At 31.9% G+C, this 13,991-nt stretch overlaps 1 protein-coding gene across 1 annotated transcript; it reads left to right on the top strand.

Annotated features, from left to right (window-relative positions):
- The first annotated feature begins 4,847 nt into the window (after positions 1 to 4,847).
- LOC131672440 (rho GTPase-activating protein conundrum-like) lies at positions 4,848 to 12,922 on the top strand. The gene is made up of 12 exons (XM_058949652.1): positions 4,848 to 5,732; positions 6,033 to 6,292; positions 6,354 to 6,595; positions 6,660 to 6,790; positions 7,117 to 7,319; positions 7,379 to 7,532; positions 7,629 to 7,972; positions 8,045 to 8,211; positions 11,019 to 11,111; positions 11,201 to 11,542; positions 11,618 to 12,012; positions 12,268 to 12,922. The coding sequence occupies exons 2-12, from the start codon at positions 6,151 to 6,153 to the stop codon at positions 12,485 to 12,487; spliced, it is 2,433 nt and encodes an 810-aa protein (XP_058805635.1). The 5' UTR covers positions 4,848 to 5,732; positions 6,033 to 6,150; the 3' UTR covers positions 12,488 to 12,922.
- Positions 12,923 to 13,991: the final 1,069 nt, after the last annotated feature.

The raw sequence follows: 13,991 nt of genomic DNA, 5'->3' as shown, positions 1-13,991 counted from the left end.
GAGATTCAAACGAATATGAACGCGTAAAAGACAAAGAAAAAGGTAATGTCTTTATTCATAGTAGAATTCTAAAAAAGCTCGAAAAGCTCAAACAAGTGTCCGACCATGCCGGGACGAGGTTTTGCAAAAGCTTTATTAATACAGAAAGCCGGCAAAAAATAAAATTAAATAATTTTCTGTAGACGGAAAAGGAAATGACGATGAATCAGACGTTATTGAACAAACGGAAAATGAGCAGTAGCAGAGAGACGAAGATGACATCATGTATGAGAATTATTTCAATGGCATGGAAAACTACAGATAATTCAGCGAGTCCCGTTCTGGTGAGAAAAATGGTCGCAATAAAAATATGTATGTTGCCAATATAGAAACTGAAAAAATGAATCGTGAATTTGAGAAACTACAAGAAATAGATGAAGAGAGACAGCGCAAAGTTGAAAAATCAGCTGAAGAGAGGGAAAGAAAGCGCAATGAAGAGAAAAAACGCAATAAGGAGAAAGAAAAAAAAGATAAGGAACATAAACTAACCGAAATGAGATCTATCGAAAGAGGAAATCTACGTGATGAGAGAAAATGTAAAGACGAAGGAAGGAGACGAATTAAGAGAAGAGCGCTCGAAGAGACTAAGAAAAATCATAGAAATGTGGAACAAAGGTAAGCAGAAATAAAAGCAATGAAAAAAGAAAAACAGCAAAGAGAGGAAAGAAATCGCGAAGCCAATAATGAATTAAGAAGAAGAGTTCAACAGAATAAGATTGAGAAAGAAAACCTGCGTAAAAAGGAGATGAAGCGAAAAGACGAGCCATGGATACGAGTTAAAGAGAGAAAGATTGAAGAAGAAAAGCTACGTAATAAGGAGCGAAAGCGTTAGGATATCTTATAAGATGAGAAACGAAAGCAAACTGAGAAGAAAAAGACCGAAGAAGAAAAGTTGTGTCATAAGGAAAAGAACAAATCGACTTGTAACGAAACTCGAAAGACGTCACGATGATGACGAGAACAAAAGCCACTGAAGTCGTGAAAGCAACGAGAAGCGACACGAAAACACATATGACTACTTCAAGCGTGATCAGAAAAGACAGCGGAAAAAGCGTGAGTGGCCAACAGATTAGGAAGTTAAGAGTGGCAGAAAAAGAAGAAAGTAGAGTAAATAACATTTGCAACTTACGAGCTTTTTAGTACAGTGCCACGTTATTACCATATTGTGTTATTATTTTTATTACACGCTGCACTTTTTACAATTTCCATTACACCAATATGTTTTTTTCTTTCAAACTGTTTGATCAACATTGAATGTATTCGATTGTATAATTTAAAAAAAATAACAATTCTATTTATATATTGTAACGGAGAATTAGCGACCGTTCCCGTCTGGGTAGCTCGCGGCTGTTCGCACAAATTATTTATTCAGGGATTCGGGAAGCAAAAGACGTTCCCACGACTAAATAACGCGTCGAGCATAAACACGTTAAACGTACAGATTGAAGTCGGGATGAGGAGTGATACAACGGCGAATAAACACAACAGCGGATTAACACACTAATCCTTTAATCGTCAACAATAGGTTACAAGACGGCGATCTTGCGCTTATACACTACGAGCGGCACAATAACAAACGCGAACGCGAAGGTGAATCGGTGGCTGGTCAGCCTGCCGATTCCCTTGTTAAAACTAGATGTTACAATAAATGCCCGACAAAACACTTTCCGCCGTTAAACTATCAACGGGGTAACCAGCAGGTCTGCCGTGCTACCACCCATAAACTGGTGCCCAAACATGCAAGAGAGAGAGAGAGAGAAACAAGAGAAAAACACGACATCGACATCGACCTTCAGCCTCTGACGGCTAGAGCGCTCTGCAGTGTGACGTCACTGGTGTGCTCCTCGCTGACCGTCTCGCTGGTGTTTTTTGTCGTCGCCGTTTATCTTCTTGCTCGTATTCTCGTTCGCCCTACAATACTGCTGCCTTATTCTGTTGTTTCGCTCGATGATTGCTGTCGTTGTTTCCGCCGCCTCTCGGTTGCTCGGTATTGCACTAACGTCAAAACTGTTAGCGCGCGCACCTGCGCACCCGCGCACCTCGCCGGTTACCCACACGCACTGGTACCAGGAATCCTTCGGGACACGGCTGGGCGCAACCCAGCCTCACACACTCTAATACTTGTCCGCGGACCGGGCGTGTCTCCGAAAACGCACAAAACGTCGACGAGGTCGCGGGGTCAACTTCGGAAAACCATGACCTTCAGTTTTATCCACGCGCGCAACTTTCTCTGCCCAAAGCCTAGCAGAGACTCTAATTTTCCGCGATTCCAGCGCTTTCTCTCTCTCTCTCTCTCCTTTCTTCTGCGCCATCTCCATTGCTCCAGTCGTCAGCTCAGCCCGTGTTCAGCACCTCGTAAACAAAAATCCAAGCATGAGTGTGTGTACCACACGCACACACTGTCAGGTTGGCGCGGCGCACGAACATTTGCGAGAACCAGACGGACGAAATCGGCCTAGCCAAGATTCTCCGTTACAATATTTATAAATAAAAATCCACACTATTCACTAAGAGGAAAAACAAATACTTAACCGACGACGAAACTATGTACTTTAGCAATGAAAAAATTGGATGATACAAATAAGGTATGGTACTATACTATAGTACTATATAAGATATATAATTGAAAATTGCATTGTTAAAATTATTCTTGCATTACACAGGAACTTTCATATTAGTGTAAAAAAATTATTTCTTTATATATATATCAGGTGACGCCTGGCATATTACTTGACTTTACCTTAAATTGTTGACTTAACCATTACTTTTTATTAGAAAGTATGGGTATTTTGCTAAACATGAACTTTACTTGTCGTCAGAACTTCGGACTAAGTTTTACGAACGTTTGCCCATACATTTGAATAAAAAGACAATTAATCTTAGAGATTTCGTTTGATGTAAGTTTGGCCAAACTTTGCTCAAACATTTTATCAAACATTAAAAACATATTGCTATTGCCTTTGGCCAAAGTTTAACCAAATTTTAACCAAAGTTACGATCAAAAATTGAAAAAAAAGCTTTACGATTGTCTTTGGTTGAAGTTTTGACACAATTTTGCTAAACTTATGATTAGAAATCAAATTTCAAAATTAAATTCACAATAAGTTTGGGAAACGTTTTCTCAAACTTTTTACAAACTAATTAGTTAAATAAATAAGTTTGGTACCATTCAACGGACAAGTTTTGCCAAACTTTATCCAACGTAAATTTGGCGAAAGTTAGGTAAAACTTGAAATTTTTTTAAGCGGGTCGAGTTAAATTAAGTGCCAAAGAATTCTTGAGCTTAATAGATGATTTAATTGAACTGAGTTGCAACTACTACGCGCTTTCAATGAGAATTTGTTATTGAACGAATTTAGATATTAAAAAAATTATAATAGTAGGCATAGCGCTTAGGCGGAAAGGCCAACTGAAATTAGTTTATTTAAAGGATGCAATAAGAAAACATTAAATACTTATAAGATTTCGTATGTACAAATTATGTTGTTTTAATTATAAAAAAGACAATAACAAAGCGACGTCAATCAATCTGACAGTCGATCAAGGAAAATGCATAATACCTAAATACATAACTGTTTTTTAGAACTAACTATTGGTAAATAAATTTATTCAAGCTGTTTCGATTTCTCTTGAATGAAGAATGCTTCATCTGGTTTTCATGCTTACTTGATAAATGAACCGTAAGTCGAATGCGATGCCATGCTGAACGAATAATTGCAAATTTATAAAGATCGGCAGACAAGAGATCGAATAATTTGTAAAATAAAGCATTGCATTGGTACAGTGCATGACGTCATGGTAAAAATCTGCTGTGATATTTCTAACTTTAGTGCCAACTATACACGCATGTGTACCGAAACTATATTATTCATGAACACGCACACACGGTAAGAATAAAAATACTATGGTACTTGTGTGTAGATTGTTGGAAGCTCACGTGTAGTTTTACTCTGAAATTTTATTTGGAAAGCGTGTCGATAGGTATTCTGTACTTTATATATGTCTAGCCATAATTATTTACGCGTGCTGGCAGCTAAGCAATTACTGTAAATTGTGGAAGCTCATTGTTCACGTTTTTACATAATCGCTAAATAATTGCTTGCCTACTGTAATATAATTTCAAGTTTCACATTGACTGTTAGAAACTCCACATTTAATCATTAATAGATCAACATAAATAACAGCAGTGTTTCGAAATGTAAGACGATAGAGATAAAAGACGTATGAACGGAAGATTAAATAATAAGCTTATTCGATCAAATTTAAAATTCCTCAGGATAAAAAACGCGTGTAAGAAATAAAAATGAGCAAGGCATGTTATTGCGTATTAACTCTGTCGGCATTCGAATGATTTTTTATGGGCATAGGTGCGTGTTTATCATTCATAAAGTGATATACGAATAAACAAACGGTACCCCTTCCTTTCACGTACAAGTTATAAGGCACGTAAGCTAACGATACTGACATCGCAAATGATGCGAGCGGTATATCGGCTGCGAAGGTGAATAAGTCTATAATAGAAGCTAAAATATCTAAGCGCATGCGAAAAAGGTAAAAGAAGAACTTCGGTTTTGATTTTTTCTTCTTTCTCGCCGCGTGACTGCTACTTGTCTCACCTCTCACGTTCCAATCCCTTCCCCGCCTTTACTTTATCCAACCTGACTGTGAGTATGACTGTGAGTGGCAGCCAGCGAGCAGAGCACTAACATGAACACATGAATTTAACGCACACGTACACGCTTCTCTCTCTCCCTCTCGCTCTAGTGCGTTGCACAGGTATTTTACTTATACATACACACTATACGGTGGCCAGTGAGCAAACGAGCGCGTGCAGGCAAAGTAGGTATAGAGTACGCTGGAGGCGATTTTCTTCTTTTTTCTTTCTCTTTTTTTACTCAGCAGTCTCAGCAGTCAGCACACACATCCATGAGAAAACTGTGCGTCTGACGTGCACGCACACTACTTATTTACATACTTCTACTTGATGTAGGCTTTACCGTCCAATTGCAAAATTCCTCTTTATGTTATCGCTACTCTCACCTGTGTAGTGAAACAGTGCAGCTTCTATCTACAAAGTGCAGTGATTTGGTTTTTATTATTTCACATTCACTTAATACAGATATCTCAATATCTTTCAAAGATAAGCATTGACAGTTCACGATTTTCTTTTTTATTTATCAAGATTTTTCACTGAGGTGTGCAGTTATTCACGTAACCGTGCTATTAATTTTTTCAAATATCTATGTGTGCGTATTTACAGTCTTCTTTTAAGAGAGTTCTCTCATTTTCTTCTGTCATCCCGCATAACCTACTTATCAAGTACTTTATAGTTACAAGCTAAATATGGTATTATTTTTCCTGACAAGTTTAATTTGAAAGAAAAAACTGGCAAGATTGATTAAAATTAAATATATTTAAAGTTATATTTAAATATTTTTACTCTTGTCGAAAATGAATGTTCGAGCAAACGCCATTTACAAATTTGATAAAATCTATTCTCCGCGCCCATCAATATAATATTAAACTGCCATAATTATAATATCCGTAACTATTACGTTATTTATTGCTAATCAAGCAGCTGCCACCCAAGAGGTTATGTTCTGTGATCTGTAGTTATAACTCAATAAAAAAAATTGATTATTTTCGACAAGAAAATAATTCAAGATAATTGCTCAATATGCTGATAATTTGAGGTAATCAGTTAATTTTTTCTCTTTTAAATTGTATTGCATTCTTTCTGCTATAATTATATAAACTTTAATCATTAAAATATTTTAATAATTCATTTTGTACGTATATGTATATATATATCTATATTTATATTTAACGGAATAATAATATTCATAACATCAATTAAAATGTTTATTATGTAAAGAATTCTTTGATCTAAAATAAACTAAAATAATCTATATGAAAATTTCCGTCTATATATACAACATACAAATAATTAGATATTTGATAATGATAATTAATATTTTGACATATTTTTGTAGGGAACAGAACTGGTAATATTAAAAGTGCATTAAAGACTGTTGGTGCCTTATAAATGATATGGATGACATTCATTGACTAATTTATTGCATAACTTCCAATTTGTTTGAGAATTGAAAAATGGATAAGAGTAATACTTCCAATTTTAGTGGACTTACTACAAATCCACAAGAGTGTTGGGAAGTTTATCAAAAAGTTTTAGAAGAAACTAAAACTTTGGAAGATTATCTTGATGAGGAATGTAGTCCTCGAAGTTTTGATGGTAAGACCATAATAAATTCTCAAAATTTTCAAAAATTATATCTTTGACATATCTATTTTAGAAGGAGAAGAAGAAGCTGAGTGGTTGAGAGCTGCTGGTTTAGCTGAACTGACTGAGCCATGGAAAGAGGGCAGAGAAATTCAACCAGAGGAATTAGGTGCAGCATTACGTCCATTGTCACGTGCACAGGCTGAAGCAGTCAAACGACGAGTACGTTCACTCAATCACACTGTTAAGCAACGATATAATCAAAGACAGCGAGTTCGCAAACCAGACATCAGAGATGTTTTCAAAGATTCTGAGGTTTGTTTAATTTAACCTTAGAAATTATGTTGAATAAATTTATCATGTATATTTCATACTTCAGGTTTCAAGTACTGGTACCAGATCACGTAGTGCCACACCTGATTCACTCGATTCCGCTTCTGGAGAAACACTAGAAAGTGCTTTACCTCCATCACCACCTACTGTTTCTGTAATAACATCCCATCATGGAAGGTATATTAACCCTGTTTTTAATTAAATTCTATTGAAATGTAAAGTAGTACATTACTTAACTAGTGAACAGAAAGCACAAGACGAAAATCTCTTTCCCAAACATATTAGGTATGGTATTTTTTGGTAGTGGAAAGTTCAACTCTTAAGCATATGTTGTTGACCAAGTGTGCGGGAAAGATACATACATTTTTCAGAGCACAGAGTATCAAAAAAATATTTCTTTATAAGATATAAGAACTATTTTTAGATGATTACAGAAAATATTTTCTTAATTTTTCTATTGTGAAAATTGTCAAATTGGCTGATTAGAAATTGAATGTTTTTAGTTCTCATGTTCCAAGTTTTGTATCTATGTTTCACCGCAATCCGCAAGATACAAAGGATGGGATGCGCAGATTACCAAGTGGTAATTCAAACGCATCTAATACCACTAGTAACAACACTAGTTGTAATTTATTGCCAGTTCAAGAAATATTCCGACGTTCTGGGCACTGGTCTTACAGAGGAGATGTAGCTGGAGGAGATTCCGGTAATATTTAAAATGAAAACCTATAACAATTGAAAATATATATCGCATAAATATTATAGAAGGAATAAGACTAACAGCTTATCAAAGACTAGGAACAATTCATTTTTCTCGCCCAACAATTCAAAGATTAAGTGGTAGTGATCCAAGTGAAGTAGCTAATGCAGATGTAGAGTCTGCTGAGAAGGTTAGCTCTTCTAAAGATTCAAGTTTAAGGTAATAGGCAATATTATTTTATTATTTAATTAATCACGATTAATAATCATAATTAATCATATATCATCAGTATACATTGAATGAACTACATTTTAGAAGGAGTTCTGGTAGTCATGCAACAGTCACTAGGAGCCATAGTAGTTTGTATGGTGCATCAAAGGCAAGAGAAGAAAATGTTATAACTCGACCTTTGAACAGAACGTCATCTCATGGTCATTTAAGTTTTGAAGAGATGTGCAGAGCAAATGAAGCAAAAAATCAGGATTGGGATTCCAATGATCTTGCCCTTGATGATGGGTATACACAACAAGGAATTGAATTATTGTCTCAAAGAGATCTCACCAGATTACAACCTTTACTATGGCTTGAACTAACAGCTGTCTTCGACAAATATAACCTACCTCTAATTAGAAAAAAACCAAATAAACGCAGAAGAAAATGTGAGAATATCTGGTTTTGCTTTTTGTCACATATTGAGAATTATACTGAATTTATTTTATAAAATATTTCAGCCGGTAATTTGTTTGGAGTCTCACTATCAACTTTACTTTTAAGAGATAATCAATTGACGAGTGAAGAAAGCAATATACCACTTGTGTTTCAAAAACTTCTTCATGAATTAACTACTAGAGGTGTTAAGGAAGAAGGAATTCTCCGAGTTGGAGGACATAAGCAAAAAGTATATAGTAAAATTTAGAATCTCTGTAATAAAAGTATCATAAATTATATAATTTTTAGGTTGAAACATTATGCGCAGAATTGGAAACAGACTTTTATAGTAAACCAAAAGAAATTGATAGATTATTCAAACGAACACCATGTCATGATTTATCAGTAGTTCTAAAAAAATTACTTAGAGATTTACCACAACCACTTGTCACGATAGAATTGATAGATGCATTTTATCAAACTCATGGTAAATTTTCTGTTAAATGTTACATTTTTTATCTTCATAAATAGAATGCATATTATTCAATTATATTTTGATTTAAGGAGTGAAAAATCATAGTGATCTTTCTTATTCACTAAATTTATTAGTGTTGTTACTTCCAATGGAGCATCAATTTACATTGAAAGTTTTACTGGCATTTTTCAAGCTTGTTATAGAAAATCAAAATTCAAACAAAATGTCAATTCACAATGTAGCAATGATTGTAGCTCCATCACTTTTTCCACCACGCTACATTTATCCTCGCGATCGAAGTGATTTAAGCGCACAAGTCAATATGGCTGCTGTATGCTGTCAAGTAACTGAAGCAATTATCATGAACTTTGATCGACTGTGGGATGTACCAAGCGAATTGATTAATCAACTACGACGACAAGCCAAAGAAGAGCGATTTAGAAAATTAAAAAAAAAGTAATAGTAATAATGACAAAATTGCTCGAAATATTCTAACATGTACAATAATATTTGTGCCTTTAACTCTTTTGACGAAATTATCCAAAAGTCAAATGCAGTCTTCATGTAATCTATGATTGCAATCTTATATATATTTTAATTAACTTCAATCCTAATATCAGATCGGATAAAATCAAAGCCTTGGCTACGATAATTTTTGTAACAGTTTTTATATTAATTCGTATAATAGTCCAGTACTAGTATTTGAGCAATAATTTGAAAAAAATTGTATACTATGAAATTTGTTTGACATATTATTTTAAAAATGAAAAATACAAGAAATAACTAATATGAAAGCTGTTCACGTATGTCACCTGCGTCTTTGTACGTACATTAATAAGAAAATTCGTTTTTTAAACTATTTCTAAACTATTTTTAAATTTTCATTGCTTTATGGTGCGTAGATTATTTTATAATTTATATGTAAAAGAAAATTTATTTGAATTGTATTCTACTCTATTTTTCATATAAATTTCGTTATTAAAAACGTGTTCAACAGTATAAGTTTGAAATAACAGCGTGTGTTCTTAAACAAGCTTGTGCTTGTATAATAATTAAAGATTTATTATATATATAATGGATAAAATTTAAATAATTGCTTCTTCTACACTTTTAAAAGTCTAGAAATAGAAAAATTATTTTATGAAAATAAAAATACGATTAAATACTAACCGTAACGCATTACAAAAACGGGTCCAATTCATGATACTCATCTTGTATGAAAAATTGATATTATTCTATAATTTGTTTGAAATTTCAATTGTTATTACATTATCGTGAAATTAAACATGAATTACATTATTATATGAAAAAAAAGAATTTAAATTTGAAAAAACATGATGATTCGTAAGATGACAGAAAGTACTCAAGAAATAAATTATTTAAAATATAAAATCAAAAGTACTTGATCTAGGTTGAATGTTCAAAGCTTTAGTTTCATTAAAAACAATAATTATCTTAAGGTGCATTACTTAACTATTGCAAGATATTAAATTTTGTTATCATCTAGTTTTGTTTGACATTTCATATCGCAATTTGCTGTGTATGTATGGATGTACTTACGTTAATCTGTAATTATTTTGCCATATTAATTTAAGAATTTGTAAATATAATCGATTCCACATTTGTTATAAATTAAATAAATTACCAAAGAAAAGTACATGTTTTATATATAGACAATGGATATGTGTAGTTCCCAATCGATGAAAACACTTGTGGTTTTGTCTAATTCGAAAGAATATTACATTCTTGTTTGAGTATTATTCATTAATCATTTGAATTCTATGCAGTGGTTTTCTTGTAAAAATCCATATATGAATTAAGTATATTCCTAGTTGTCATTTACATTTATATTTACAATTTAAACGCATGAAATAGCTATAAAAGCATAATGTTACAACTGAGTATCATAGTTAATATGTAAATTTGTTATCAAATCAGACGGCTGCAAAAAATTATTCTTTTTCATACTTTAGAATGATTAGTTGGAAGTTACATGTCGAAAGACTGTTATTTTTCGTATTTTTGTAAATATTGGTAACATTATTTTATTTTTTTAATTTTTTTATCGGTTAGGTAAACCATTATGTACAAAGTTAAAATGCATTTGTTGTATAAGTATATTATAAAACATATTGCATAGATTGGCACATTATTGCACTTGAAAATATTAAAAATTAAAATTAAAAATAAAATGAATTTCTATGATCTGTTTGGAAAATGTAATCGCTTTAACTTTTTTCCTATATTACAAATACTTTTATTATTATTTTATATAGTGTTGAATTTTCATGATTATGTACAAATTTAAGCTCGAAATCTAGTTCTAAAGTAAATTGCATTTAAATTTTCGCGCTGACAAAAAGTCGAATGCACGCTCGCATCTTCATGTAATGTAGCCAAATTCAGTGCAACAACACAATATTTGCATTTTATTGTAGTTCGGATTTCGGTATTCCGTGTAATCTGTATTCAATAGTTAACATATCTGAACGTTTACGTTATTTGATTATATTGAAAAAATGGATATGTCAGACGATAATTCTAAAAGCATCGATTTGAAAGCTAATAATGATATTCCAGAGGATAAAAATTTATCTCAATTATTTGATACCGGCTTTGAGATGTACAATAATCTAAATAAAACAGACGAGCCTACAAATAGTTTTAAAGTTCAGGTTCGTTGTCCAACATATTTTATTTAAATAATAATATAAATAATAATTTAGTTTCTTGAGATTGGAATAAATCTAACTATTCATTGCAGGCAACAATTAAACAAACTATGAATATTTTTGAAACTGCAACGAAATTAGTATCTCTAGTTGATATGTTCAGCAGCAATGAAAGCTTTAATGAAATATCAACTGAAAATATTAAATTTTTTTTACTACCAGCTTTACTAGGAACTCTTACAACAAAAATATGCAATGTAGATGATCGATTACATTTAGTGAATGTAGCAGAAGTGTATTTTGTTGATTTTTTGAAAAGATTGAAGTCATACGGGTTGATAGATATAGAAATTCCAGAAGTAGATCATGAAGAGAAAAAGGAAGAAACTACAATAAGTCGTAAAAAATCTAATGCTGAATTAATAACTGAAATGGTAGACTTTTATAACTTTTATTTCTCTACTTATTTTATAAAAATATATTTCAATTATGAATCATATAATATCTAGGTAACTGCAAGGAATACAAAAATACAACGCTACCAAGAACAGAAAGAACTTGAGAAAAAACTTGATATTTTACACAAAAACTTAAATAATCCCAATATTGATGATGAAGCGAAAAGAGAGTATTTTGTAACTCTGATTAAGATATTTGCTAACCAAGCTATTGATGAATTAGCCTCAATAGCTAATGAAAAGCCAATTTTGGAGCATATGAAATCAATTGGACAAAATCCAGAAATGTATAAAAAAGAAAATTCTAGAAAAATACCATCAGCAAAACTTCAGCCCATTATAATCACAAGAGATACTGTACAAAAACAAGTTTATGGAGCTGGTTATCCAAGTTTACCTGTAATGACAGTTGAAGAATTTTATGATAAAAAAGTTCGAGATGGAGAGTAAGTAGCTAAATATTTTTGTATCCAGCTTCCATTTTTGAGAACGTTTTTATTTTAATCATTAATTTTTATTGTTTATTTTCATTATCATCTAAATATTGCATTTCTCTACCAAAAATTTTTCTTTTCAAGATGTGTATATACATATATTTTAGAAATAATAAATGAAAGATTTGTTTCACTCAAGAATATTTTTCTTTATTCCAAAATAGATATGCATTTAAAAATTATAAAAATATCTTTATTTTAAAACAGGTGGCCGGAGCAAGCGCAAAGGAATCAGATTGGTTCAAATAGTCTTCAAGATGTGGCTAGTGGAAAAATTGATCAAAGTTTACAACAAGATGCAGAAGATGAAGAAAAAGAAGATTTGATAGAAAAAGATGATCCTGAAACATTAGCTAGATCTAGGGCAATGGATGAATACAAAGACGATCACCGACGCGGTTGGGGTAATCGTGCTAATAGAAGTTAAACTCTATTCACGATATGTTTATTAATCAGCGTGTAATCCCGAAAATCCTATAAATTAATTTTTTTTTATTTTATATCAAATATAACATTTTCACGTGCTTTTAATGATAATTTTTAAAATAGAGACGTAGTAAGAATAAAAGTTTCAATCATCTAGACAACAGCTATAAAATCACAGAAAGATATAGAAAATACAGTGTTAATTTTAGAATGAAATTACTGTTTGTTCTGGACAACAAACATTTTTTTAGCCTGCATTTTTTGCATTTTTTATATCTTTCTATGATTTTACAGCTGTTGTTAAGACAATCAACACTATTATTCTAACATTCTAGATCTTGGTCATTATTAAACTTATATTGTTATCGATTTAAAATGAAAAAAATAATTGTTTTTAATACATTTACTTTCAATAAAATATTATGTTCTATGTATATATCAGTTTTTTGCATTGGTATTTTTTTATAAAAAGTATAAAGTATAAAGTAAGAAGTAGTTAGTTTAAAGTATAACTATAAGCATTAAAGACATCAACTTAATATTGCTATCAGTACTAATTAACTGTATATCAACTTTTGTCTTTTTATAATGTACGTATTTTATTACCAGTACTGTCGCGGCCTCATGGATGAAGCCTCGGAGACTTACTCTACTGTTTCCCGTTTATACTTGCCGTCGTCGCATTCTTACAGCTTGGAGGATATTGTTAGATTCTTTGGGCCATTTAGACTTTTACGAGGACAATTAGGTGAGAACGATTAGGTAAAATGCGCACCAAAGGGAGGCATTCAAACTCAGAAAGTAGTCGTACACGTACTCTCTCCTTCTCTCTCTCGCTCTCTATCTTTCTCTCTCTCTCCCGCCCCTTCCATCCTCTCTTGTTTTCATGTAATAAAGCTCATATAGTTAATTGTAATTCTAATTGCATTTATTTCATACACCCAACCCTATCTTTCAAAATTAGTCAACGACTACAAAGAACCCTCAATTTATTACAGTATTATACTCGTGCATTATGTTTACATTGTTTTTTCTTCATTATATATACTTTTTATGTTTTTATGAAAATACTGGTTTAGTTTATATTCAAACTCAAGTCACACATAATGTATATATGATTTTAAAAACATCCATTAAGCTACAAAATACTTTTTAAAATTAATTTTGAATCTCGTTATTATTTATCGGTGCTGTCATCGGGTAAACTCCAATCAATCAAACACTTCTGTAAAGAGTATATTATTTTAGAGATGTTTAATGTATTTGATGAAACAAATATTAAACGTTATAAATGCTGTTATTTATATTACGTAGTCCTTTATTGAGTTATGTTATTGTCACTTTGTTGTAAATTAATTTTTTTGTCAGCTAGTCGCTCAATAATTAAAAATGAATAAAAAATAATACAATGGAATATAAACGGATTACACACCAATTTGAATTTTTATAAAAACTTATAGTAGATCAAAATCCAGACGTTATGTGTGTACAGGAAACTAACTTTA

Source organism: Phymastichus coffea, unplaced genomic scaffold (assembly GCF_024137745.1).
Source record: "Phymastichus coffea isolate CEN01 unplaced genomic scaffold, Cenicafe_Pcof_1.1 PCOF00150, whole genome shotgun sequence".
Lineage (NCBI taxonomy): Eukaryota > Metazoa > Arthropoda > Insecta > Hymenoptera > Eulophidae > Phymastichus > Phymastichus coffea.
Note: the sequence above shows the minus strand (reverse complement) of the source record. Positions and strands in the feature narration are given on the sequence as shown.